Source organism: Echinococcus granulosus (genome assembly GCF_000524195.1).
Source record: "Echinococcus granulosus chromosome Unknown EG_S00001, whole genome shotgun sequence".
NCBI classification, from domain to species: Eukaryota; Metazoa; Platyhelminthes; class Cestoda; order Cyclophyllidea; family Taeniidae; genus Echinococcus; species Echinococcus granulosus.
The window spans coordinates 2,206,987-2,231,466 of NW_020170381.1; the positions used below are offsets into that span (position 1 = coordinate 2,206,987).

General features: G+C 40.5%; 1 protein-coding gene across 1 annotated transcript in view; it reads right to left on the reverse strand. All coding sequences in view use genetic code 11, as the record gives it.

The window, feature by feature from the left end:
- Positions 1-2,136: 2,136 nt before the first annotated feature.
- Positions 2,137-24,480, reverse strand: part of EGR_00253 (Protein unc-80) — a gene marked incomplete at both ends in the record, with an annotated part of 41,277 nt that continues 18,933 nt past the window's right edge. The window contains 24 exons of the mRNA XM_024489502.1: positions 2,137-2,441; positions 4,078-4,295; positions 4,371-4,434; positions 4,527-4,682; positions 4,957-5,116; positions 5,642-5,840; positions 9,038-9,761; positions 11,400-11,550; positions 13,514-13,709; positions 14,022-14,263; positions 14,586-14,681; positions 15,095-15,304; positions 15,501-16,101; positions 16,176-16,336; positions 17,675-17,785; positions 17,971-18,078; positions 18,704-18,772; positions 19,538-19,840; positions 20,690-20,889; positions 21,669-21,765; positions 22,244-22,348; positions 22,904-22,972; positions 23,047-23,130; positions 23,686-23,873. Of these exons, the coding sequence (XP_024356180.1) occupies positions 2,137-2,441; positions 4,078-4,295; positions 4,371-4,434; positions 4,527-4,682; positions 4,957-5,116; positions 5,642-5,840; positions 9,038-9,761; positions 11,400-11,550; positions 13,514-13,709; positions 14,022-14,263; positions 14,586-14,681; positions 15,095-15,304; positions 15,501-16,101; positions 16,176-16,336; positions 17,675-17,785; positions 17,971-18,078; positions 18,704-18,772; positions 19,538-19,840; positions 20,690-20,889; positions 21,669-21,765; positions 22,244-22,348; positions 22,904-22,972; positions 23,047-23,130; positions 23,686-23,873 (4,817 nt within the window). The remainder of the gene's footprint in view (positions 2,442-4,077; positions 4,296-4,370; positions 4,435-4,526; positions 4,683-4,956; positions 5,117-5,641; positions 5,841-9,037; positions 9,762-11,399; positions 11,551-13,513; positions 13,710-14,021; positions 14,264-14,585; positions 14,682-15,094; positions 15,305-15,500; positions 16,102-16,175; positions 16,337-17,674; positions 17,786-17,970; positions 18,079-18,703; positions 18,773-19,537; positions 19,841-20,689; positions 20,890-21,668; positions 21,766-22,243; positions 22,349-22,903; positions 22,973-23,046; positions 23,131-23,685; positions 23,874-24,480) is intronic.

Genomic DNA, 24,480 nt, shown 5'->3' on the forward strand with positions numbered 1-24,480 from the left:
TATAAATGTCTTGTTCAATCGAAGTAATTAGGGAAATATAACATGGACCTCTCCTTGCGGACGATCATTTGAGTATTCTGCATATTGTAATTTTATGGCTCCAATCTTGGAATCAAACTAGTGATGCTATTCATTAAGTTGCTAGACTCTATATATACTTTTTAACAAGTTTTCTTCGTTGAAAAAGAAGGAGCAAAGTTTTACGAGAGAGACAAAAACTAACCATATGTCAGAACTATCCAAGAAATTGCACTTAGTTATGCGTTCACTTAATTTTGAAGAAAATGAAAGTATACTTACTCATACGCTCATTGGTAAAAAGATTGAGTGCTGTTTGTGTTTGCCTAAAAATCAAAATCTATCTTTTTGGCAGCATAGCTATTCCATCAAGCTGATCACCGCCATGACACTAGCCTTAATTAAGGTCGATGACGCTTTAACTTCATGAGTAAAGTGGTTCTGGAGGGTGGGCTAATGCGTGTGAATAGCTGCACTTGCGACATTGACAGCCGATTTGTTCATCACGATGCCACAAAAGAGCCAACTTTTGACGCCTGCATGAGGAGTCACGCAGGCCTGCACTCTGACATAATCGAGTTAACGCTCTGCGGGTGAGATGCTAATAGAATGCTGTTTGCCAGGGCGCCAAGTCGCTTATCACCACCTGTAAGCATTCATCCAAGTTGGTCTGAAAATCAGCGCAAAATAGAAATAATATGTTTGTGGTCTCTTTAAAGCGTAAACATTTTTAACCAATTATGAGGTATACTGGGGTATGAAAGTTAATGCTAATAGCTCAGTTGGGGACGCTGTAGTGTCGACTTGTTACGACTGAAGAGGACATTGAATGGAACTCTTTGGCTGCAAATACTACAATTTAAGAACAACAGAACACGCAATTCTCGAGTTCATTAAATTTAAGTAAATAATCCAGTCTCAATTAATGTCCAATCTCGAGATGGCAGAATGGAAGCGCTACAGGTGAAATTCAGTACTACATAACTACTTTCGCATAAGAATCTTATTCATTGGCTCTCCTAGAATCAATACTTTGGTATTCATTGAAGCCGTAAGGTTTTGTGGAGTTGCAGAGGATTCTGACAAAAAGTAACACCTCTTTGGCGGCGATTACCTGGTAAATGTACCCTATGATTTAAAACAAACTTGGCTGTCTTTCTCCCACTTTATCAGTTGAACTGTTAAGTGTCGAAGGAAAATGTGTTGAAGCAAACACAACTGTCCAAGTCAAATTATGGCTGATCTGGAACTTTTGGCGACATGAGTTACATGGGTTTGGCACGCCAACTATCGACATGAGTGCTAATTTCTAATTCTAGTTCATGGTGGGCCTGCGTAGCGGTCTGAGCCGATTTCCATCGATGCAGGATCAGGGGACAGAAATGGCTACAGACTATTTGATGGATGGGGTGGGCAATATGTTCTCCACACATTGGCTTGCTTATTTACTTGCCAAGTCGACGTAAAGTGACCGCAAAGTGCAAAGTTTATTGTAAATCGCTACTTCTCCTTCAGCAACAGTGTTTGGAATTTATTAGTGCTACACTTTCCTAACGGTCGTAGCGGAGCCATCGTGATCAAGAAGTTGAAAAACTCACCTAAAATTCCTATTTGTGAAATTAATACATATGTAGGTACAGATAGAGCACTGTCAAAACAGGCATTCAAACTCTCGGTCCCACTACGCTATTTTCCACTGACTTTTGCAATGAAGCGGTACGCATTATTCAACCTTGATTTTATAAGTTTTTACACCTTTAGAGTAGCAGTTTCAATTCTCCATCAGTTACATCAACTAAAATGCTTGTGAAATTTCAAAATATTCCCCTATTTCATTGTTTTGTTGGGGCTTTCACAACTCTTTTGCAATAAAAACCTGACCCACTAATAACAGTCCGTACTCTTTTTTTGTTATATCACTTCTTATGATTTTGAAAAGAGGAGTAGGATGATTAAACAATTTTTGAAATCTTTCTTCTACTACTAAATCTGTAGATCTGACTTTAAATGAATCTACTTGTCAAATAACTGTAAGAAATGGAGACAAGTAAGATCACTGAGTTGATAAATGCCAAAGGAACAAAGGGGTTACTGAAATGGAGGGAAAATAGGGAGAATCTAAACGTAGTGAATCTTCGTGGGGGTGTCCACGTGGCTCCACGTCATCTGAGGGGCAGCAGGAAGCTGCGAGTCAAACGTTGAAATAACTGCGGGATCCTGAAGATGCGGCGGAGACAATGGTGTGAGTGGAGGGATTGAGGTAGATGAAAGGGCGTGAAGATCAACCAATGGAATGTTGTCCGTGGGTTTGCTCGACCTCAGTTGCGGTCGACTCTGCTTATAAGGCTCCAAAGGATCTGCCACTCCAATCAAATCCGGCAGCTCCTCTCGCGCCTTCTCACGCACGTGAGTGTAGGGCGCGGCTACGATGAGAAAAGGGCAATTTTCGAGTGAAAAAGTGCACGGTGTACCACTTGAAAAGTAGTTTAATCAGAGAGACACATAATTTTACCCATTCTTTTTTGGATTTCTTATATTAATACATTCAGGAACTTTTCGCAAATGTCGCTGGGACACGATATTAATGGAAATTTACTATTAGGATCGAAGCGTTTCCTTTGAAACCTTTGGAAGGTGAGACGACAGTCACCTGTTTTGTCAATAATTTTATTTCGATTTTTTATTTTTAGGGTATCTATAGCATTAAGGGGTTTTTATTGTCGTTACTTTGCCAGATTTTTTGCTCTATCAAGATTTTCTTCGGCGAATTCTCTTAAATTATCCAAAATGTGCTAAAGGGTATTCTTTGTCAGCTTGGTATTATTAGACGGCAGTTGCGCAGTCGTAAGGCCCGTACAGTTTTGATCAATCATTCTAAACAAGGTACGATCTCGTTAAGAATATAATTTTAACTAATTATTTAATGTAATTTTTATGGCCTCGAATTATGCGTATGCGCCGAGGGAAGGGGGCCGTGGCTGTTAGAGTGCATCGCCGTAGATCAAAAATTTGGACAAGAACAAAGATGAGTTCTCATGCGTAAATGCAAATGATTTCTCATTGCTTCTATGAGCTAATAGATTGTTTTGTTGATCCATATGGTCCTTTAGTGAATAAAGCAATGAGGATAAGAAAAAAAATAAGACCTTAGAGACAGTACTTTTGAGCCTCTTTTGACCTAAAACACTCAAACGCAGGGAATGGAATAAATGGGAAAGGATATAGACATATGTGAACTTGATTTTAGAAGACAGAGCATTATCTGAAACGGTAAAAAAGGGAAAGAAATTCTAGTTTGATTTTCAGTACTACTTCTTTTCGTTTTGAAATCGAGGTCTGGTAAATTTGCGTCCAATGGAGGTGGTAATAAGTTTTATTGCCTTTAATTTGAAATAAGCGAAGTATTTAAAGCGGAAATCATAACACAAGGCAAAAGCACCTAAGCAACGGGAAATTCGTACTAATTTGAGTAAAAATATGCAACATGGAGCATTTTTCATCCAAAAAGTCCACAGCTCCACTCCGCAAACAAAACTGCATGTGTTTTTTTAGAAAATTCAGACAATGAGAATTTTGACTACTGCATCACAAATGATGCAACATCGTATGCTGCCAATTCAAATAATTTAAAGAATTTCAGCAAAACTCGAAAATACATTCCAAAGAAACATATTCAGCAATTTTTGTCATTTGGTGCGCACACATGCTAGGAATAAACAATTTCATTGGTCTCCCTCCAAACGCACGAATAAGCTCCTTTGTATGCATGGGTTATAACACTCATTAGCAGCACCAAACCTACTTGAGGTCTTATCGATGTAAAAGTCTAAGACAGACCTCAGCATCACTTTCCAGAGACGCAGTAAACAACTTCTTTTCCATTCGTTTAATCGGGAGACATTATCTTTAGCATTGGCCAATAAAGACAAATGCAACTTAAAACAATTGCAAATGGATTTGTCCTAATGCTTGAATAAATGGACCGGTATTACGACTCATTCATCTTGCCCAAAGGCCAAAATATGGCAAAAACCAAAAATTTGGGAGCGAGAGACCCACCCGAGCCGTAGAGGGAGGTTGCCACGGCAGCTGCAATTAAGGGGTTGGCGGGGGCGTTGAGCTCGTCCATACCCACACCATCATTGATGTCCTCGGTGCCGTCGTCTTGTGGCGACGGAGTGTTATTGGCAAGGCCGAAGAGGTAGCGTTCAGATCTCTTCTCTCCGCCTTCTGCGTTCGTCATCGCACGCCTTAATTCGCCCCTAGTCTTCCCGTTGCTAAAATATCCAGAAACAATTTTTTTAGGGGGCAAATGATTTCACACCTGTGGAGAAGGAACAAGGGTAAATTACCTTCTATGACGTTTATCCAGACCACCTGGAGGACCACTTTGTCTTGGCAAACTTTCAACGGACGCTAAATGGTATCCAAAACCATCAAATGAATTCTACTCATATTAACGAGTAGACTGTAAAGGTGACAATCACACAGGATCGCGGTAACCTCACCAGTGAGGATGGGTTTTCGTTGTGAAAGTGTGCGGTGATGACTCAGGAACCGACTGCCGTCATGCGCGGCAATACGTTTTCCCGAGGTTCGACGCAGGAGCGATTGCCGGAATTCGATTTGGGAAAACGGACGCGCTTGACCACCCTCCAGAATACCTACATAGTATATCATGCAAATCGTATCAATTCAAGGGAATAATAAAAAATACGCCAGAAATTCGATCCTTTTCCTAATTCATGTGTTTAGCTCATTAACAGTCAAATACCCTATTTTTAACAAACTTATAAGCACTAGCAATGACCATTTCGTTGAAAATGAACAATCATGCACTACTTTCGGTACCGTGGGAGCTTTAATGCATCTTTGCTCGTAATTTAGAGTGAATTAATGCCAGAATTATCGCAGTGGGAAAGCACGATAAAAGTTTACAAAAATGCTTCTCTGAGGAATGCCGAAGGATGCCTGGAAGGGGTGCACTAGCCACCGAGTTACCAGAATCGCTGGCAGCTGAGGGTGCAAGCATTGAGCTGTCGGGCATCTGGCGTGGACTCAAAAATAGCTGGTGCTTCTGTCGCATTAGGTTGAGCATCTAATAAAAGCAGATTACTTGTAAATGGCAAAAAATCACATATATGATTAAATTCAAAAAGAGAACGGTTGAAATTGAATTTTAATCTGAGATAAGTTGTGACAAGGTTAAGGGCTTGCCTGTTTCTCCTCTCGAAGAATTTGAAGATCAAGCAGAAGTTCCTTCAAGAGAGAGACAATTGTTTGCTGTGGTGGCAAATGGAGTCCGATCAGCTTTTGACCAATTATCTGTTGGAACGCTTGTTCTCCTTGAGTTTCGCATTTGAAATTCAAAACCTGAGTTAAAATATCATGAAATTACAAGAAACTGCAAGTTTTTAGTATTTCGCGTGCAAATGAGGGACTAATGTTTGAAAATAGGTTAAAAATTATATTTGTGGAATACATCTAGTGTCCTTTTTTGATAAAATTAAAGCCCAATGGGACGTGTCGGGGCAGCTGTTTAAAAAGGGTGCAAGTAAGTTGTTTTGTAAACAAACTTCGGTAAAAAATAAGTAGGATTTGGGTTTTGAATACTGATACCTACCTGAAACCGGAAGAAGGGTGCCATATGCATGAAGATGCTTGGCCTGTAGGTGACCACGAAGTCGAGAAACTTCCACAGCTGCACCCCACAGCATTGATAGAAGGCCAGCTTGGCCAGAATGGCGATTATGTGGCGTGACTTGGCGAGTGCGTGACGCGGATAGACAATCAGGATGAGTTTGAGCCCCAAAAAGGCAAGTCTGAGGAAACGAGTAGAAGCTGATCAGCTAGCTATTGAAACAGTATTTCGCTAGATCTCCTCTAGTATAACCAGGTAGTGAATCGGATGCGATGTTTCCCATGATTTCGAAAGCAATTTTCAAGAGTGAGTAAATTCGCTTTAAATGGAATCCATAGACCCAGAAAGAAGTGCTACTGTGAGATTTGATTCGGTTATATAATGACTTGGAGGTAAAGAACATAAAGCAGAACGGAGTAAACTGCTACTCTCAAATATTTCTTCTTAATCAGCCATCCACGTTCGGCAAATATAAAATTCACAATTGTCTTTGCATCTTATGCATTTTTAATAGGCAAATTTTTATGCGTCAAAGTAGTAACAGAAGTTCCTATTTCAGCGCAAGACATTCATAAAATACGAAAGTACAGCCCAAACTTAGGAGAACTTTGGTTTTTGGTCAGTGTTGAAATAATCGGCATCAAATACTTTTGACGAGGACATAACCGAATCAAGTAACCGCCATACAATGCGGCAAGGCTCCGAAACATGAAGTAGAGAGCTGTTTATAAGTCTGTTTATGAAGTAAAAAAGTTTTCTTCGATTTCCCACACAGCAGTGGGCATATGAACTCACACACTTGATTGGTGGCATCTGTCAGTATACCAAGTAAGCAAAACACTTTTCTGCTTATCAATTACAAAAACCCAGCTTCTCATAAAAAATCTTTTATGAGATTTGTGCTAATTCCCAACCAACATTTTATGCCTTCTTTAATAATGGTGGAAGAAAATAAGGTTTTCCGAGGAACCAAATTACCTGAAAGAGCTTCTGCACGTAATTAACTGGCAACTGGATGGAGTTTAAATTTATAGTCTGCGTTTGAAAAGTTTCCCATGAAGTAAAGGGTTTTTTAATCCACAGAGAGTCCAGTCCACAGCGAAAGGCACGGATTTGGTGGAAAATTTGTTAGTTTATAGACAAAGGTAGGCCTACTTCCACCGAGTACTTAATTTTTCAAAATTTACACTGCTGGGATATCTTAGCGATAAATTCGACGAAAATTTGAGTCGTCCTCAAGAAGTATAGCTTAGTGAAGCACAATCTTTAATGTCATCAAAGTCAGAATAAAATTACGCAAAAAACGTCCTGCAAACTGCACTGTTTTAAATGATAAATATCATTGGGGGATTAAACGAGGATTAGCCGAAGCGGTGGTCAGGCCCAACATTCCTTACATACTTTGGACACGCCATCGTCTCGTGGATATGGAAGTGATACTATCTGTGATAATTCTCTAAGGCAAACGGCTCTGTTCATTGTGAAATCCTGAGGGAAAACATAAATCAACCCCCAATCTTCCTTCTGAAGGTAAATCATTCATTGGAGGAAAAACTACCAACAGAAGTTTGGTCACTTGTCGGGGCAGTAAATTTCCAGGCCGAAATTTGGGTTCGCGTGGTGGTAGGAAGGATTACGAAGTGGCTGCCCCTTCTTTGTAGCGTTGGGCAGAGTTATTGATCAACGAAAGCCAACTCACATCCCCTCTCTCGCCTTTTCTCCACTGAGAGGCGAGACGGCATTGGTTGAAAGGAATAAAGTCGGCGACGGCTACGGCAGTAGTGGGGCGACAATATAGGTGAAGGCTAAGGTGAGAAGCAGAGAAATCTGCGGCATGGAAATGGAGCATGTCTCACATACCAGACAAAAGCATATACCCTATTTTATCTCCTTTCTACTTCATTATTCATTTCCTCATTCCCTCCCTTCAAACTTCTTACTGTAATGTAAAAAATCATTTCATTAACCATACACTAAACCGTAATTCATCGTGTTAGTGAAGCGTTTTACAAATGGCAGTTGTAATGCACTGATGTCGCCTTAAATGACACAGAGATTATAAAATATGAACTTATTTATCACCATGATTGGATAGGAACACCTAAAATCAACACATGCAGGTAAGTTTTCAGGGAAATGCATTTTGCTGTAGGACCTTTCATGAATAATGAGATTTCAATGCATTGTAGCAAAGGGTAAGTTCATCTTCACAATTCAAGTATGCATATTACAGGGGCATGTTTATCGGAAAAATAAGCATCGCTATTAAAATAAAGAAAACTCGTTAGATAATACATTGCGCAATTGGTTCGAAAAACAAAAATTTCAAATTTTATCATCCCCTTTGGTAACCTTTACAGTCATAAATTCTTCTCCCACAAGATTTTAAAGTGCTGCCAAGTGGCTGTGCGAAAGTACATCTCGTGTTTATTCTCACTCTCCAAAAAACTATCCCAAAACAGAAACCACCGAGGTAATGAAGCTGATTGGCTCAGAAGAGTGAACCGGTGGGGTGGGTGAGGAGTTGCATACCGTTCATGCCCTTTTTTCCTCGTCTGTCGACTCTGATTTGTGGAGTGAGAAAGTGAGAGAACACGATGGCTATCTCATACGGCAAGATGAAACTTAGTTGCATGCCTTAGAGTACTGTTTTAATTACTCAGCTAAGGCATTGAAAATAAGATGCTGAAAAGTGATAGAGACTGTTTATGGGTCTGATTAATGCAGGAAGGTGTTTTTAAATAAGTAGTGTAGTTAAACTATTGGTGCAATACTGTAAAATAAATCGTTTTGTTCAAGTTTGCCAAATTTGGTCAAATTTACAATTTGGATTTAGTGTGTAGCAATTAATCTGATTAACTAAAGGGACTCACATTGGAAGGGTGTTTGGTGATTGATTTTGAGTGGCCCAAGGAAGCTGCATGTTTCAGGAGTTGCTGATACTCAGAACACTTCCATAAACAAGCAAAAGACAAGTGATAACTTTACCACATCGCTAATGGGTTAAAAATTGACGAGCCAATAAACCCAAATATGCTCATAAAATTCAGATCTCCGGACACCTTCAATGAAAGTTTACAGCTAGGCATTCCACTTGCGGAAAAGGAAATTAATCAAGCAAATTTTTCGATATTACAAATTTCCTTTATTGAAGCTGTTTTTTACATTTAGACACGTGAGCCACAAAAAGTGAATAGGTGGAAGTGAGGTCAAATTTAATGTCCGGCGCACTTTTCGAGAGTAGCAGATACGAGCTTGAAGTGATTCAAACGGCATTATTAATTACCTTTGTAACATTTCATACCTGCATGAACCACTCCTATGGAAAGATGAATACCGTTTACAAATACTATGGTTTTAGTGTCATATTACACTTACTTGTGAACGACATCTATTTGCGACTGGACATTTTTCTCATGGTTGGAGAGTATCGAAGGGTTAGCATGGCTAACTTTAACTGAATTGCCTGGAAAAGCAGTACTGGTGGCAGCAGTCATCGCTCCGACAGCAGAGGCGCCAGGTATCTCCTCCGCCTTGGGATGTCTCATGCTGTGCAACGTCGGACCAACTAAATTCACGACACAGCCATGTACCCGACCCCCGCCAAGATCGCAGGCAAGTCCCGAAGGTCTGATCAACTCCCAGGTGGACCCGGTGACTGGCGGACCCCCGAGAAGATTTGGGAGCTGTAGGAGACCCGTCACCCCTACCGTACCCGACATGCTTTGGCCCAAGGACGACTTGATGCCACCTCCGCCACCACTGCCACTGCCTCCACCGGGACCGCAGCCTTCTCCCATAGCACCCATAGGCTGGTTTGATTTGGAATTGGTCAGCATGAAGGAGGAGTGGATACCCAGCTTCCTGGGTCCTTCGAACGCCATGTGGTCGGAGGCAGCGCCAGAGGGTCTACTTGAACCCACGCCCACAGTCTCTGTACCAGCAGTTGAGGCCACTCCACCTGTTGAGGTGCATTTCTCAGAGCCGACGAACAGACCTGAGAGGCATACCTCAAGGGCGTAGTAAACGTTCTCCTTGGAGAGGCTTGGGTAGTCTATGAGTAAAGTGACTGCCAACTTTAGAGATGGGGAGACTATGAAAACTAAGGTCGAGACAGAAATGACGGTTTACGATAATGAGTCATGTAAATGTGAGGCTTTACTGATTTGGGATGTAGGCATCGAAAATGGAGTCCGATGATAAAATTCAGTTTCTCTTGAATAACACTTGCAATGGGCTTTAACTTAAAAAGCCTCAAAATTCAATTTGATAGATTAAATTGACAATTTTACCATATCAGTAGGGATTATCGGTTTGGCCAGAAGAATTTGGATAACTATGTTCATCCCCTACACAGTATTTAACATATCCGACCTTTAAATGATTTGTAAGATTTGCCTTAAATGCCTTCAGATGGCATCAGTAATGTTTTTGAACTACTTCAGAGATGCATTTAAAAACAGATGGAGTCTTTCAAAAGGAGTGCATTTTATGCCTAACCACTAACTGTAATCGCAGCAGCATTTGAGGAGTCCGAGCTCCTTCGAAAATTACACAGTAATATGGGTAACGACATTGCTGACCCAGATTTTCACCACAACCCAGAAAACATAATTTATGCTTCCAAAAGATGGGCTCCAGTGACAGAGTGAGGCATCGTCTTTGACCTTAAATTGGATCTACATTGAAAACATTTCTGTCAGATCCGTCAACACTAAGTGATTGACAGCTTTTAAGTTAACTACAAGAAATTTCAATAACTTCGGTGGTGTAATTGCAACAAATTAGTAGGAAAGCTCCTATGCACCACGTTCCAGACAGCCATTCATTTTATATCTAGGCACATGCTTGCAACAAGTTCAAGACTATCTTTTAGGCTTAGTTATTATTCGCGGTATTCGAAAGAAGTAAGAAAAAGTAGTCACTTTGCGCAGATATTATTGGTTCTTGACTGGAACTAACTAAAACTGGTAGCTAAATAAGAAAATCAGGCATACTTGTCTTGATGGGGCACAATAAGTTACGGTAACCGTGGCTGCCCCGAGGAGTCGTGAGAATTGGTGTGGTAAATTTTACGCTACTGAGCAGAAATTTGTGCAATAGGAGCCTTATTAGGGTCGGAAGTGACATTTTCGCGCGATCAATCAGAAAAAGAATTTAAGCCCAGCGATGCCAACCTTCCTGAGCTCGAATGCGTCATGCCAACCGCCCAATCATGTGGCGCGAGTCGACACATCAGCCAACCAGGTGTCGCGGTTCTGCCAACTTTGCTCCTCCTCCTCCTCCTCCGCCTTCCTCACGTGTGCACCACGTTTGCCATAAAACTGCCCATGCAATCCCGTGCATTTTGTGCATTTCACAGTTGGTGTTTTCATTGGTTTCCCTCTTTCCTTGGGGCAATTTGCCTTCTGCAATTCTCGGCCCATTTTTGTGGCTAGGCACTGCACATGTCGTTAAACCTTGCTTTGAGCAACTTTGAAGTATTCACACACCAAAATGAGTGGGTTAGTAAAGTACTTTAGTTTCTAGTACACAGTCGAATTTCAAATGGCGGTGAATTCAATCTCACCTTTTTAGTCATTTAAATATGTGGGGCTGAAATCTGCATAATCAGAATTTAAACTGCTTCGCAGCAAAATCCATTTTTGGGAAAACGCAAATCCCAGGAACAGACGAATTGTATATCGTGTTTATATGTTAGATTCTGAGACATTTTACCTTAATTAAAATAGCTGCTTACCTCCACGACCAGTACTGCAGTGCAATAATAATGGAACAATCAGGTAGGCCAAATAGTTGGAAAGATTCTCTGTGCCACCCTCAAATATTGTTGGACAGCGGCAAAATTCGAAATTGGCCCTCTCACATAGGTCCTTGAGACGGTATGAAGACTAAAATGAAGAATATTTGTTTGACTATTTGTGCATGACTCCGCCATATCTCTATTCTCATTATCTGCAGATGGCTGGCCCTTAAGTATTATTGCCATGTAACGGACCTCACTTAAAGAAACACCTTTGGTAAACATTTCTGAGGTACTGACTAGAATAGAGTCAAACACCAGTATATGATGAAGTAGTAGCCCATTGTAGTGTTAGGATGTTCATTCATTAGAGTATGTTCTGTACTACCGGCCTTTTGACATGGGAATTAGCAATTCCACGCTGTAGACTTGGCTACATTGTCTACGTTCATAAGCAATCAATTTGGTCCACAAGGCCTGGAAGTCTAGAACCATTCCGACAAAACAGACCTCCAAAGGGAAATCAGCATCAAATGTGGGAGTAGTTGAGCTGAAAATCATTCAATCGCACTTTCCACAGATTGCAACCTATCTCAAAGTCGCGTTTCTTGTATTCATCACACCAATTAAAAAATTTAGAAGGCCATTTTTCCGGAAAAATTCAAAGGTATTTTAAAGCCTAGGCGACTTGGTGATGTCGTGGAGAATTTGTCTAGTTAATAAGGGTGCGCTTATGCATACTAAAATTGTGGCTAAAATGAGACATTGTTTAAAAATAATTCCTTAAACCGCGAGTCCATATTGGATGGAAGCATGAAAGAACAACCAGGCTAATCAACTTTTCCAGTTGGAATTGCTTGAATATAGTTCATACAAATTCAAAATGGTGTACATAGCGTTGATGAGTGCTGGAATAACGTTAGGTTCTAATTATTTATTTTTGCACATTTTTAGAGTTTTGAGAAGGACAAAAAGTGTTTGCTGTGGTGTTTAGACTCTACTGAATAATGTAGGCATTTCGCTAAATCATGAAAGAAAATTAATCGTGTGAATAATAATTTCGGCAACACCTCCCTTATGCAGCCTTACGCAGGGGTCGTGAATCCCAGGACCGTCGTATCAGCTCCTGATGCATATTCCTATTGAAAAGGAGCATCACTCCATAAAAAGTGGTAGAAATGGGACTGATATAAATGATTCCTTGCTGTCTATGAGCACAGGGCCGGAGCACTTTAGTAAAGAATTTGAAGATTCATTGAGAGTACACTCAGGCCCTCCTTCCATTCAATCCAACAATATTGACACATATAGTGAGAGGCTCGACTACTACGTGCACCAGAATTACATTGCTTTAAAACCTTTGAACAATGCACATTACTTTTTATGCATTGACGCCAATATGTCTTTTGAAATATAAAGACAATCATTTTGGATAGAAAGTACATGCTACTATGTATATTAGAAGTCCCGTATTGTTAAATGTAGAGTGGATTTAAACTAATTTCTAACCCTTACACTTACCAGTATTTTTTCAGCAATTAAAAGGTTTTTGAATCGGCTCGTCTGAAACACATTTCGTGGTTGCGGCGAGTCTCTTCACTACTTCAACTGTTAATTTAAACCATGTGTATATATTAGATCGCTCCTTATTACTGTCTTTCAAATAGCTACAAGTTTCAACAGCAACCTCACATATCTTTCTGTTCCCCTTTACAAGAAATATAATTTTGCGGTTTAATGTTTTTTGTCTTAATAGTATTTTATTTTTTCCAACTGTCGAGGCAGATTGTCTCATTATCTCCTTCCAGCTGGTTAACCTCCCAACAATGATTAATATTAATTGTGGTAAAAATCATTCTGAAGGAAGAATGACGTCCTACGAACGCTAAAATTCACTTGATTTAGAATCATGTCAACACCTCATGTTTCCGACTGAAATTTGTTTTGCAGCGGGCGTTTTGCTTCCATCAATGTCACATGAATAAAATAAAAAAAGTAAAAAAGGGGTTCCCAAAAGTACTGTGAATAAGTTTAAGCTGCTAGTTTTGTCTGACTAGCTTCTAGATCCCTCTAGCGAATTCACACTGAGCAATGGTGTGCAAGAGGCTCACCTCAAGGCAACTGAGCATGAGGGCGATGAAACGCGTGGCCTCGGACGCGAAGCCGGTGGGGAGGCAGCTAGTCTCAACCGCTCCCCCTGTCGCCGTTGTCGTCGAAACCCGCTCACCGGAGGAAGTGGAGGAAGCGGTGCCCTTAGCCAATGACGAGGTCAATGTACTACCTGTTGATGTGGGACTCCGTGAAACTCTGAAAAAGAAGGCATCACTGTGACTTAATCTGGATAAAGCTTTTTAACACCACAGGCCATTTATTTAACTTACCATTCCCCAAAACCTGGTAATAAAACTGAATCATGGCTATAGAGGGGTGTTTTAAATCAATTCCCTGTTTTAGGGTCAAGTATTTTGCAAAAAAAACCCGCAAACGGTTGAAAAACCGGTCGAATTACGCCAGATGAAGTGACAGTGGTGTCTATTCAAAATCCATTTCTTATCGGGTCCTCTTTGGTAAGTGCTAAAAATGGAGACAAAACTAATTAGAGGGTTATCTGCGGCTCACCTCGGAGGCGCACGTCTCTCCGCGGTGGAAGTAATCAACTCAGGGTGGAAGGTGACTCCCGGCGTATAGGTCACAGACCGCTCCCCGCCGGCAGTTGTGGTACCCATGGTGGCGCGGCGACCCAGATGTTGTGCCGTCACCATCGTGATGGTGGCCTGAGGTGTGGTGGTAAACAAACGCTCAGATGACCACCAGGCGTTCGGTCCGACGACTAGACTTCGTTTCAGGTAGTCGTTGAACAGCTTATGAATAGAATAGGGCAGAAATTTTCCACGTTTATTGACGTTATTGAGGCATCATCAGCTTTTACTTAATCTTACAATCCCCAAAGGTAGGTAGGCACATTATGCCTCTCTAAAGCAAGATGTGGCTTGCTCATTACTTACCGAAATACAAAGTTCAAAACACTTTAACCAAAAAAACATTTTGTTGGTTCCAGCAAAGGTCCCGTAAATATTCAAATCGATCCGAGAAGGTATCAAGAAAAGGCAACAGAGTCAAGTTTGGTATTCAAATTTGAATAGCTGTGGATTTCATTTTCGACTAGACTACAAACTAACATACCTTTATTTCCTTCAAGTGAGCGACTGCTCTATTCCTCTGAACGGTCCGATAAAGTGCTCGTATCAAATTTGTGAGATGCTCCCAACTGATTTGTCTCTAGAATTTGTAAAAGGTAGATGGTAGTCAAAATTCCCGTATGCTGCTACTCGGTTAAAGAATTATCATAGACTGCATTTACTACATCGCATCGTCACCACATGGTAATCAACCATTACTGAGTATTGTCGTCTTAAGGCAAAGGTAAAATGCATCGAAGTAACTTCCTAGAAGTAAAAAACCATGTTTTAGATTTATTACTATCTTTATGTGATAGGATCACCCACATGGCAGATGGAGTCGGTGTCATTCAAACAATCGTTCATTACCAACCATTTCCAACAAGTACGTTAACTGAAGTAGGGCTTACTTATCGTCAGTGTGCCTACTATTTATTCATTAGTTACTCGTCGTTTATTTGTTCGAATTGTTATTTATTTTGCAATATTTCGGTTTCATTAAAACAGCCTTACACGAAATGAAGCTGTCTCTAGCAGCTTAGGAAGAGTTCGGTTCAATCGACCGACAAGAGTTTCAAGAGCCTTGCACCCACGTAGGGATTCGTGACTCCAGTCAGCGAGTGGCAGAATTTCCAGGAAGAATCGTTGAAGCGGTCGACTTTTCAAGAGATTCACGTTGTGGGGAAACTGCTTCACGATGGACTGCGCCAATTCGGAAAGACGCTTAAATAAAAAGGATTTTCTCAAATGTAAAATTAATAGGAGCAGTTATCTCGCTGTTAACTCTATATGTCTAGGCAATCATAACATGAAGAAGTGCTAACTTCTTGCCTATGATATTATTATTCTTAATTATTTTAAATATTTGTTAATTTTTAGTCCGCCTTTATTCACTCGTTGCGCTCATTTGGCGACTCACCATGAAAGCCTTTCCATCTAACAACTCCGACGACTTTTGTCTCTCCCCCAGCTCTCCGAGACGTCGGTGAGCGACGGTCAAGAACTCCGAGGCTATCTGCAGAATCGCCTCCCGCGGTTCGATGCTCGATTTGCGCCAGCCTGCAGGAGTGCCAATGTGATGTCCGCTATCACCACCTCCTCCGCCGCTACCACTACCACCACCACCTCCGCTAGCGCCCATCACAGCCGACGCACTACGCTTTAAGGCTCCCGAGGCTCCTTTGAAGGAGTCTCCACTGTATAGCTGGCGATGCGCCGACCGCTTGTTGGACGACTCGGATGAGGGCGGACGGCGATCCCTACTCCCAACGGCACCGGTAGATGGTGAGCCAGAGCGCGTAAGGCTTCGTTGCAAATGCTGCTGCATCAGTGAATGGTGCTGGTGGTGGTGGTAATGCGAATAGTTGCCCGAGATGGCAGAAGCCCACTCCGGCATCTTCGCAGGCTGGTCCGATGTAGCAAGACGCTTAACTGAGGCTCCCCCCAGTCCACGCGGTCCTCCCGGTATGGAACTGCTACTGACGGTTGAGGACACCACCGATTTCGTGTCGTCTGATCGTCTTTAAAGATTATAGAAAGATTTAACTTAAATCAGATAGTTGTTTGAATCCAAAAATCTTTTAGACTAGCTAACCTTGTCATCCATTCTGTTGTGTATATGAGTTGCTTTACCATGACTGACAGCTGCTGAATGACCTGCAATTCGAATTTTCTTGAATCCGCTCCTGTGCATTCCTCACCACAAATGATTGGTAAATCGCGTAAAATGTAGGGAAACATTGCTTGCAGAATAACCTGTAATTGATTATGCCAAAGAGATGTTAATTCATGCTTACCTTTGAAGAAAGGCTCGTCAAGGCTTTGCTTAAACTACGAAATTCAAGGCACCAGAAAAATGCATTTTTAGCAAATCGTGAACTAATAAGTGGTAAAGTGAGTACTTCAAAAATGCCCCATTCAAGTTCATTATCAAATGTGCATCATACGAACCGTTGCACCTTTAAAGAACTGCTTCATAAGCAATTAGTAGGCATGGATTTTCAGTAGAGGTCTCGCCAACGTACTCCCTCATCACGCATGATGTACTAATACCTGAATGATGCGATTATTTCATACAAACAAATGTATACAGTTTTAAAGCATCCTTGTAGCGGTAGCGCAAAGAAAATATTGTGGCTAAGTAGAGTACCCATACAATCTCCATTTGTCGCCTCTTAGTTTGTGGCTCTGAGGCGATGGCTAGGGCGGATGAATTCTGTCTAGCGTCGTCGCTGTAACTTTAGTTCACTCATATCAAGCCCAGCACCAAAAAATAAGACTTCCTTCTTATAACGTGTCTAAAATTCTTATTTTTTTTCAGGTGTAGGTTCTGGGATTTAATAAAAATTAGTTGCACTTAAACTATGCATCAAATCATGGTCTAAACTATTTATTAAACAACATTTACTATCTAATATGTAGATAATAGCTGCGTGGGCGAAATGCTGCTGAAATGTGGACATTGCAAAAGAGCCTAGTTGACCAAAGTGTTAGGTAAATATGCACCACTTTGAATTGCAATCTAAGTGGACCTAGGAAGGTTGTGACTTGTCAAACCGATGTTCTGTCCAAGTAGTAGTAGTAGTGGTAGTAGTAGTAGCAGTAGTAGTAGTAGTAACAGCAGTGGCAGCCATACGAGGCGATCCAGGGAGCACACCAAGTGCAATATTTACCACACTGATTAGCACCATGGAGTGAATTGTATCAACACAAAATACCATGTCGTACCTCGTAATGAAGGCCAGGAATTATTCAGTTACCCATACGAAAATGACTTGCACCCCAGCCTGCAAACAGATTTACCAGATTACTACCAAACTTCGATTGACATGAAAAAACTCGAAGCTAGCATTAACTATATCGAGGACAGTGCAGGCCTATCCAACATAAAGCCCATTCTTACTTTAAAATGTTACCTCTGACTAATCTGCCGGAACTGAACTAAATGGTAGCTCAAGGAGAAAATGCATTTTTCTGAACTTCTACAATTAGACCTTACCGTAATTCGATGGAGGAGAAATTCAATTGTAATCAGCAATGGCAACCCTGACAAGCCCTGGTGACAGGGCTACCGGTTATACGGGAGACACTTACCATCATTTGCCGCGATCGATAGGACTCTGGGGCATAGACCTGCACGGTGACGCACAGATTTACTGTTTCGAATATTGACCAGCTTTGTGAGTCATCCGCATAGCAGAAATCCTGTTTATAAGCAAGTTTTTACCGTTTGAATCAGGTCGTTGCTCTTTTAAAGCATTATGTTGCATTAGGAGAGCACTTGTCATAATATGCACAGACGAGTAATAAAACTTTGAGATGATTCGTTTGCTTATCGGAGTGAAAGAAATGGTACCCTTTGATTTTGATAAGTGCAAAAGTTGGCCTACCAGGGCTTTCAAGGGTTTCGAGAAGCTGCACAGTTGTAGTATTCCCAGTGTGTCTGGTATCTCCCTTCCAATAGCGCGCAAAAGTTGATAAAGGGTCTCTGGTTGAATCTGAATGAATAATAAATGAGTCATTTTGTGCGAGAAAAGTGTGTTTGCCCAAAGTCCAGTCAGAAAACTCAGTCATGAACACTGATTCATTACGATACATTTTAAGGCGAATTATTTGTCAGTAGGATATTTACGAAGTGAGAGTCATGCTTGCCAATGTGCAGTTGAATTAAGCTGTCCTGATAAAATCAGTCACTACTAATGTGGTAGACATGGCACTAACAGACGCGTGCTACAAACGATAATGCTTACCGTTCCAACAAAATTTTTTTCGTGCAAATATGATTAAATTGCCAAGCCTTTAAATGTGCACGAAGTTAGCCTTAGCAACCAGGACGTGCGCGTAAATTAGGGCATCGAGTAAGGCGTAAAAATAGTACAAGTCCCCAAAACTTGGACGTTTTTCCATACATTTTAGACATCGGTAATTTCTGTCGGTGGGTTTCAAATGACTTTTTTGCATCCATATTAACTTCTGATTTACGATTAACACTATGAGGGGTCATACGGATAAGAAAGCAGTGCCATTTTGAAAGCAATTTGAGCTATTTTAAATGAAAGCAATGATAGGAGCCAGTGAATTGCAATGATATGGAATTGTAGACTTAGAGGAGCAAATCACTACTCGATAAAAGTTGGACTGAATAGCATCATCGGGCGAGAGGTCAATGTAATTGGCGATGCTGCCGAACATCTGCAGGATGAAAGGTGTTCGATGCATTATATAGAATTGCCTGAAGATGAACTCTATCGCTTGTTTTAGAATCCCATTGTGTTGATTGTTGTGGTATACCCTGATGATTGTCGGGAGGATGCTCAAATACCCATTGACAGAGAAAATCATTTTGAACTGATAGCAGCACTGTGAATAGAAAGGAGGCAATAAGAAAAGTGTTAGGTTACTGAAAAACAAATCCTCGATACATCATTGCCACCGACACTAATGACACTTGATACCATTTGGAGAACAGTGATGTCAGAAATGGTTATACGGTATAAAACTGAGGCAGTTTACAATTAGTTGCATATTTAACATCAATAATTAATTAGCTTAGGCTGTAACTCACCAAATGAACCTAAATGGGATGAATCTGCTCCTTTTATACAGTGAAAGTTAGGTTTTCTTCCTATAAACCAAACTAAATTAGTGTGCAAAACTTTAGCCAGACTTTAAATTAGCTAGCCTCTTTTGCATTTACATACTTAAAATGGGCATTTCAGTGCCATTTGTTTTTCATGGCATCATTGAACGTGTTGACGATAAGACCAACGCAGTTGGTTCTTGAGCCTAGTACTCCCAGTAAGTGTTATTATAATTCTGCTCCAAAGACCAGAAAACGTACATTCCTTTGGGGTTTGGGTTGATGAGATCTACCCCCAGGAAAACCCCACTTCGGTTCAAATCCATTAAACGACAAGCAATCCATGTAAAGCACAGTCATTTGTAATTTCACCCTACCTGCAGATAAAAGGCCAGGCACTGACGAAGGATGGTGGTGTCTTCGGCATGTAAAACAAGGGTGCCATTGTAGACGTTGAGGAAAAGCTGCAAATCGGTAGACCAAGGGAAGGTAGATGTCATTTTTTGAAACATGGAGTTTATCAGTTGGCACCAGGTTAACTTGTGCATGGAGTCCATCGCGAACAGAGCCTTGCCCATGTCCCCACACTCGTAGAGCGTGAATTCGGCTTCAAGAGCCTTGCGTGGGAAAGATGGCAGTTTGGCCAGTTCTTCTCGTAGAAAGAGGATGTGGTTCGACATCTAAAACGGCCAACAGCCCACCAGTTGAATTTATTATTTTATTGATACAAAATGGTGATTCATAAATAGAGCTATCAAATTATTGGTTAGCAGGATTTAAAAAGACTGCAAGTTGCAATATCATTTACGATGAAACAGAAGGTCTTCATAATGAGACTGCTTGATTAATTGCAAACCGAAGAAAGAGGTGACCAAAAAAGTGCTCAGAAGGGGTAAATAAAGCAAAAAAAGCAGTTGCCCCTACTTTTTACTCAATGGGATGGGCTTCTTGGGGAGGAGTAATGGGACAGATGGTTCAACATATGGTGAGGTGGGAGTGACAGTAGAAATAAAGCATTTAAGCCTTTTCAGGAGTAGCCGTTCTTTTGAAATCAATTTCTTTTATTCACAGTGTGTTGCAAATAATAGTCTATGCCGAATGTTGAATGAAGCCAACCAATAGGTTTAAAGAAGGAAGAGGAGCATAAAAACGCATTACTATGAGTAAAGCTCATTTTGTCGAGTCTGGTCTGCCAATAAATTTGGAAGCAAGTCAAATTCATTCCTTCAAGTGCGATGAATATCTCAAGTATGTCTTTCAATACTGATTGCAAAGTAGACAGTAAGCAATTTTCCCATTGTGGAATTTGAAATTGGCATAGGAATCCATTTGAGTATATCTTAATTTGCGACAAATTCCCAAATGAGAGTTTGTCCAAACAACTGACTAGTACAAACCTCAGGCATTTTGGCCGAGTCGCAAATGATTGCTAGGAATGGGAACAAACCTAAACAACACAACTATCCTCTCTAAATCCGGGTGATTGGGGCAGTTTATTACAGAAGCAGTGGCTGAACAGTCATCCTTACATGTGATGCTGCAGTGGTTTGGAGAATAGTCTTTACCAGCAGCAATTTGCCCACTTCCTGAACCTTCAAACTAAATGCATTGCGCTGTAGCAATTGCTGCCCTGTTTCCCGATCCACACGCATCAGCTTCAGCTTCGGGATGTGGTTCCTCTTGAAGGGATAGAAGTCACGCACATAGTGATTGGAGTTTCGTATGATGTCTACAAGTAGAGGCAGTGTAGGGGACTTTGATACATTAAACATTTAAACAGATAAAATGATAGTATAGTCAAATGATGTACTTTTATTTTTGTAACGATGATAGGCTATTTCATACTCCTTTCCAAACCGAATAGGCAAAACAGCTTTAGGGTTGAGAGGTTCGGGTTGTGTTGTTCAATTTTCAGCTATGCCAAAAAGTACTAAGGAATGGTCTTCAATATATTTGCTGAATTGTGAATAACATCTTTGAGTAATGGTGCCTGTGTTTATTATGAAACGTCGCCTTACACAAGTGTCAGTTCACTCGGTAACATGACTTGTAAGAAAAGGTGGTGTCAAGAGAATATTTACGTTAAATGTATACATTTGAAACACAAGTTTTTTCCAGATGATTATCCACGTATTGTAAAAGCATAAGCCTTTAAAAGAAAAAAATGTCGATGCAAAGCATTCTCCCTTATTATTATTGAAAAAGGGAACCAAATAGAGATACCCATACATTACATGTGTAGCGATAGGTTTAGTGAACCATCTCTTCACTGCTGCTTTTGCAAAGGCAAATCACAGCGCTGCCACTATAGCACGTGCCGTAAAATATTTACTGAAGAAGGCAATATATGTAAAAAATAAATGCTACGTTCACTGCTTCTGATAAAAGATGTAGAAAAACAGCATTCATTAAAGAAGAGTGCTATTAGACTTGAGGGAAGGAGTGGCTTCGATGCGTGTACAATGGGACTAAAAATTTTACTTTGCAAAAAGCAAAACAATAGCTCACTTGAACGATCATCACAAAGCACATGGAGGTGATATTCACTGTGGGGCATACCATTACCCTCGAGTGCCTCAGTCAGAATGTCGTTGAATCGGTAGTCCTATAAGGGCAAATGAGGGCACCGCTCTCTCAAGCACTTGCTCACAAGGGCATATTTGTGGAATTTCTTCGGCTAACTGAAAACTAAAATCAGTGCTCCCTAAAAATTATTGTTGGTTCGACTGAATCAGAAGTGTTTCATTCGAATTAATCAAAAAAGCATTTTCGATATTTCTACTTCCCTTGGCAAAGAAACTATTTAATTATCCTTAAGGTGAAATTACGGCTTAATTAAATGGCTCCTGTCCGGAGGAGCCATTAATCTTCATCTAGGCAGGATGTGAAAAGTCACCTTAATGTTAGAGGGGAAAGTTATTCGCCTTTCTGAATAATGTAAAGCACTTGTCTTGCTTTAAGAATAACCACAGTTAAAAGTGAGCATGGAGTAAAATTAACCAAATTCTGCATCGAAATTGGCGCATATTGCAATTGACAGACATATCTTAAGATCACGAAGGAGCAATGAAATAACCGCCTACTTTGTTATCGTCTTGCAGTTTCACCAGCTGAGCCACACAAATGGTGTCACAGAAAACATTAAATTGTTTTGCGCATGGTAAGTTAGCCGTCACCAGAAGAGTTGACTAAAATGAAGAAAAAAATAAGCGTATATAGTGACCAAAAAATTTGTTCAGGGCTTTAGGATGGATGCTTTTATGCAGACAAAGTTGCTTTTGCTTCGCTTGGGTTTCCAGATGCAAAATCTGACGCGACAAGAGCTCCACTAAAATTGGGATTGAGAAGCTGCAACAGAATTAACCAACTCTAGGAATCAGAACCTGGTGCTGGAGGAGCTCACTTTACCCGTGTTTAGCAAAGAACAGCGGCAGCACCCACTATGAGGTAAACTTTTTTATCTACTGCATTTACGATGACTGCCGGATATTTCCAATTGTTGTGCTGAAAAAAATGCTAAAAACCTCATTAGAATATGGCACTACTTGACCTCCAGATGGCGAGACGAAGTGTCCAGCAGAACAAACATAATGCATCACAAAAATAAACAAATGCTTCAACAGCGCGTTAAAAAGTGATAGCACTTGAGCGAAAATGTTTTGTGGAGTGAACTAATTGCTACCCAATTTTACAGTCTTAAAATGCTGCCAACTTTTAGTTAGTACAAAAAAATGATAGCCTACGTCAATTTGCTCGCGACGAAACGTTTGCTTCAGGTCCTTGAAGTAGATATTCTTGACATATGGGATGATCTGCAAGAAGGTGTAAAATTACCACTTTAGGTCATCTGAATGTGAGCAAAGAAGTGGCGGCACGTGAAACTCACCATATGCAACACACAGAGAATACTGGCTATGGAATCTGGAGCATCGAAACTCGGGGTCCGAACGTGAAACATTATGCAACCAACCTAAGAAAAGATGTATACACTTTTGGGTTGTTTGTTAGTATTCATCCCACCACTTAACTGTTACCTGGTGTACTGAAAATTGAGTTAAATGTATTCACTGAAATTTCCCAGGAAAGGTCTTTTTGTCTTTATTTTCCCACATTTGTACTAGGGGGTACATGAGTCTAACCTAGCAGTAAAATGCAATGCCTCTTATATTGATGATAAAAATCTATTGCTGATCGTTCAGTGCAGTCTGCAAATTATCCACCACTTCCTTCAAAGAATGCAAGTATTTCTTAAAGGATTAGTCCATTTATAAAATCACCAAATTTTTCAAAGGTACCACCTAGCATTAAATTGAAAAGGTTTCCAACCCCTACTATCAATATATATATCGGAACAATTTAGCAAATAGCAAGGCCCCGTGATTTCCTCGTATTTAAGCAGCAACCACAAGCCGAATTTCCCCTTGAATCAAAAACAATTACAAAGATGTACAGTCAAGTAATTAGTTTATACGTTTGACTATCACTATCCCACTTTACTTGTACCAGGTTGTTAGGCGGTAATTACCAAGTTGTTGAAGAGAATGTGGGCCGTTTGCATTGGAAGTTCAGGAAGACGTTGGACGAGTTTTCGAATAACCGAGATAAGGTCATCCTTATGGGGAACCCTTGTGAGTTTCTCGAAGATATACCGCAAAAAGAGGCTTGTGTCTTCCAAAAGACATTGCCAAATAACTGTCTCGGCTACGGTGCTCACTTGGAATCAAAAGACAAAGAGGACGTTGACTAGTTAATAACTTAACAATAATAGGTTACGAGAATATGTATGTTGCTGTTGGAATTTTGTGTTGAATAAATAATAGATGGTAAATAATGCAGAATTGTGTGATATTTGAATGAAGGTTTAAACATCCTTCAACAGACGTGACAAACAAAAAGTTCTTGCGGTCATTTTGACAACAGCATAAGCCTGTTTGGTAGAGACCTAATTTGAAGCAAATTCTATTAATCTCCCTAGGCTATTTTGACTTAAAGTGCCAATTTTTAAACGAGGCGGATCAGAATCACGAAATTTGCATGGTAGCAAAGGCTGTGCCATTTGGAAGCAAAAGTAGGGGGATACTATTTGTAAGTTGCAAGAATAACTAGCCCCACAAAAAGGGTATGAAGCAAATAAATTTTGGCAATACACAGGTTGTTTTTTATTTAGAACAAAGTCGCATGAATTCTACTGGCTCTTAACACTACTTGAGCCTGACCATAGCAGGCCAACTTGCACTATAGCTTGTGAAATACTAGTCCCTTCACAAATAGAATGCCTATTTTACAGCTCTATTTAGTGATTAGAAATTCGCTTAGGATC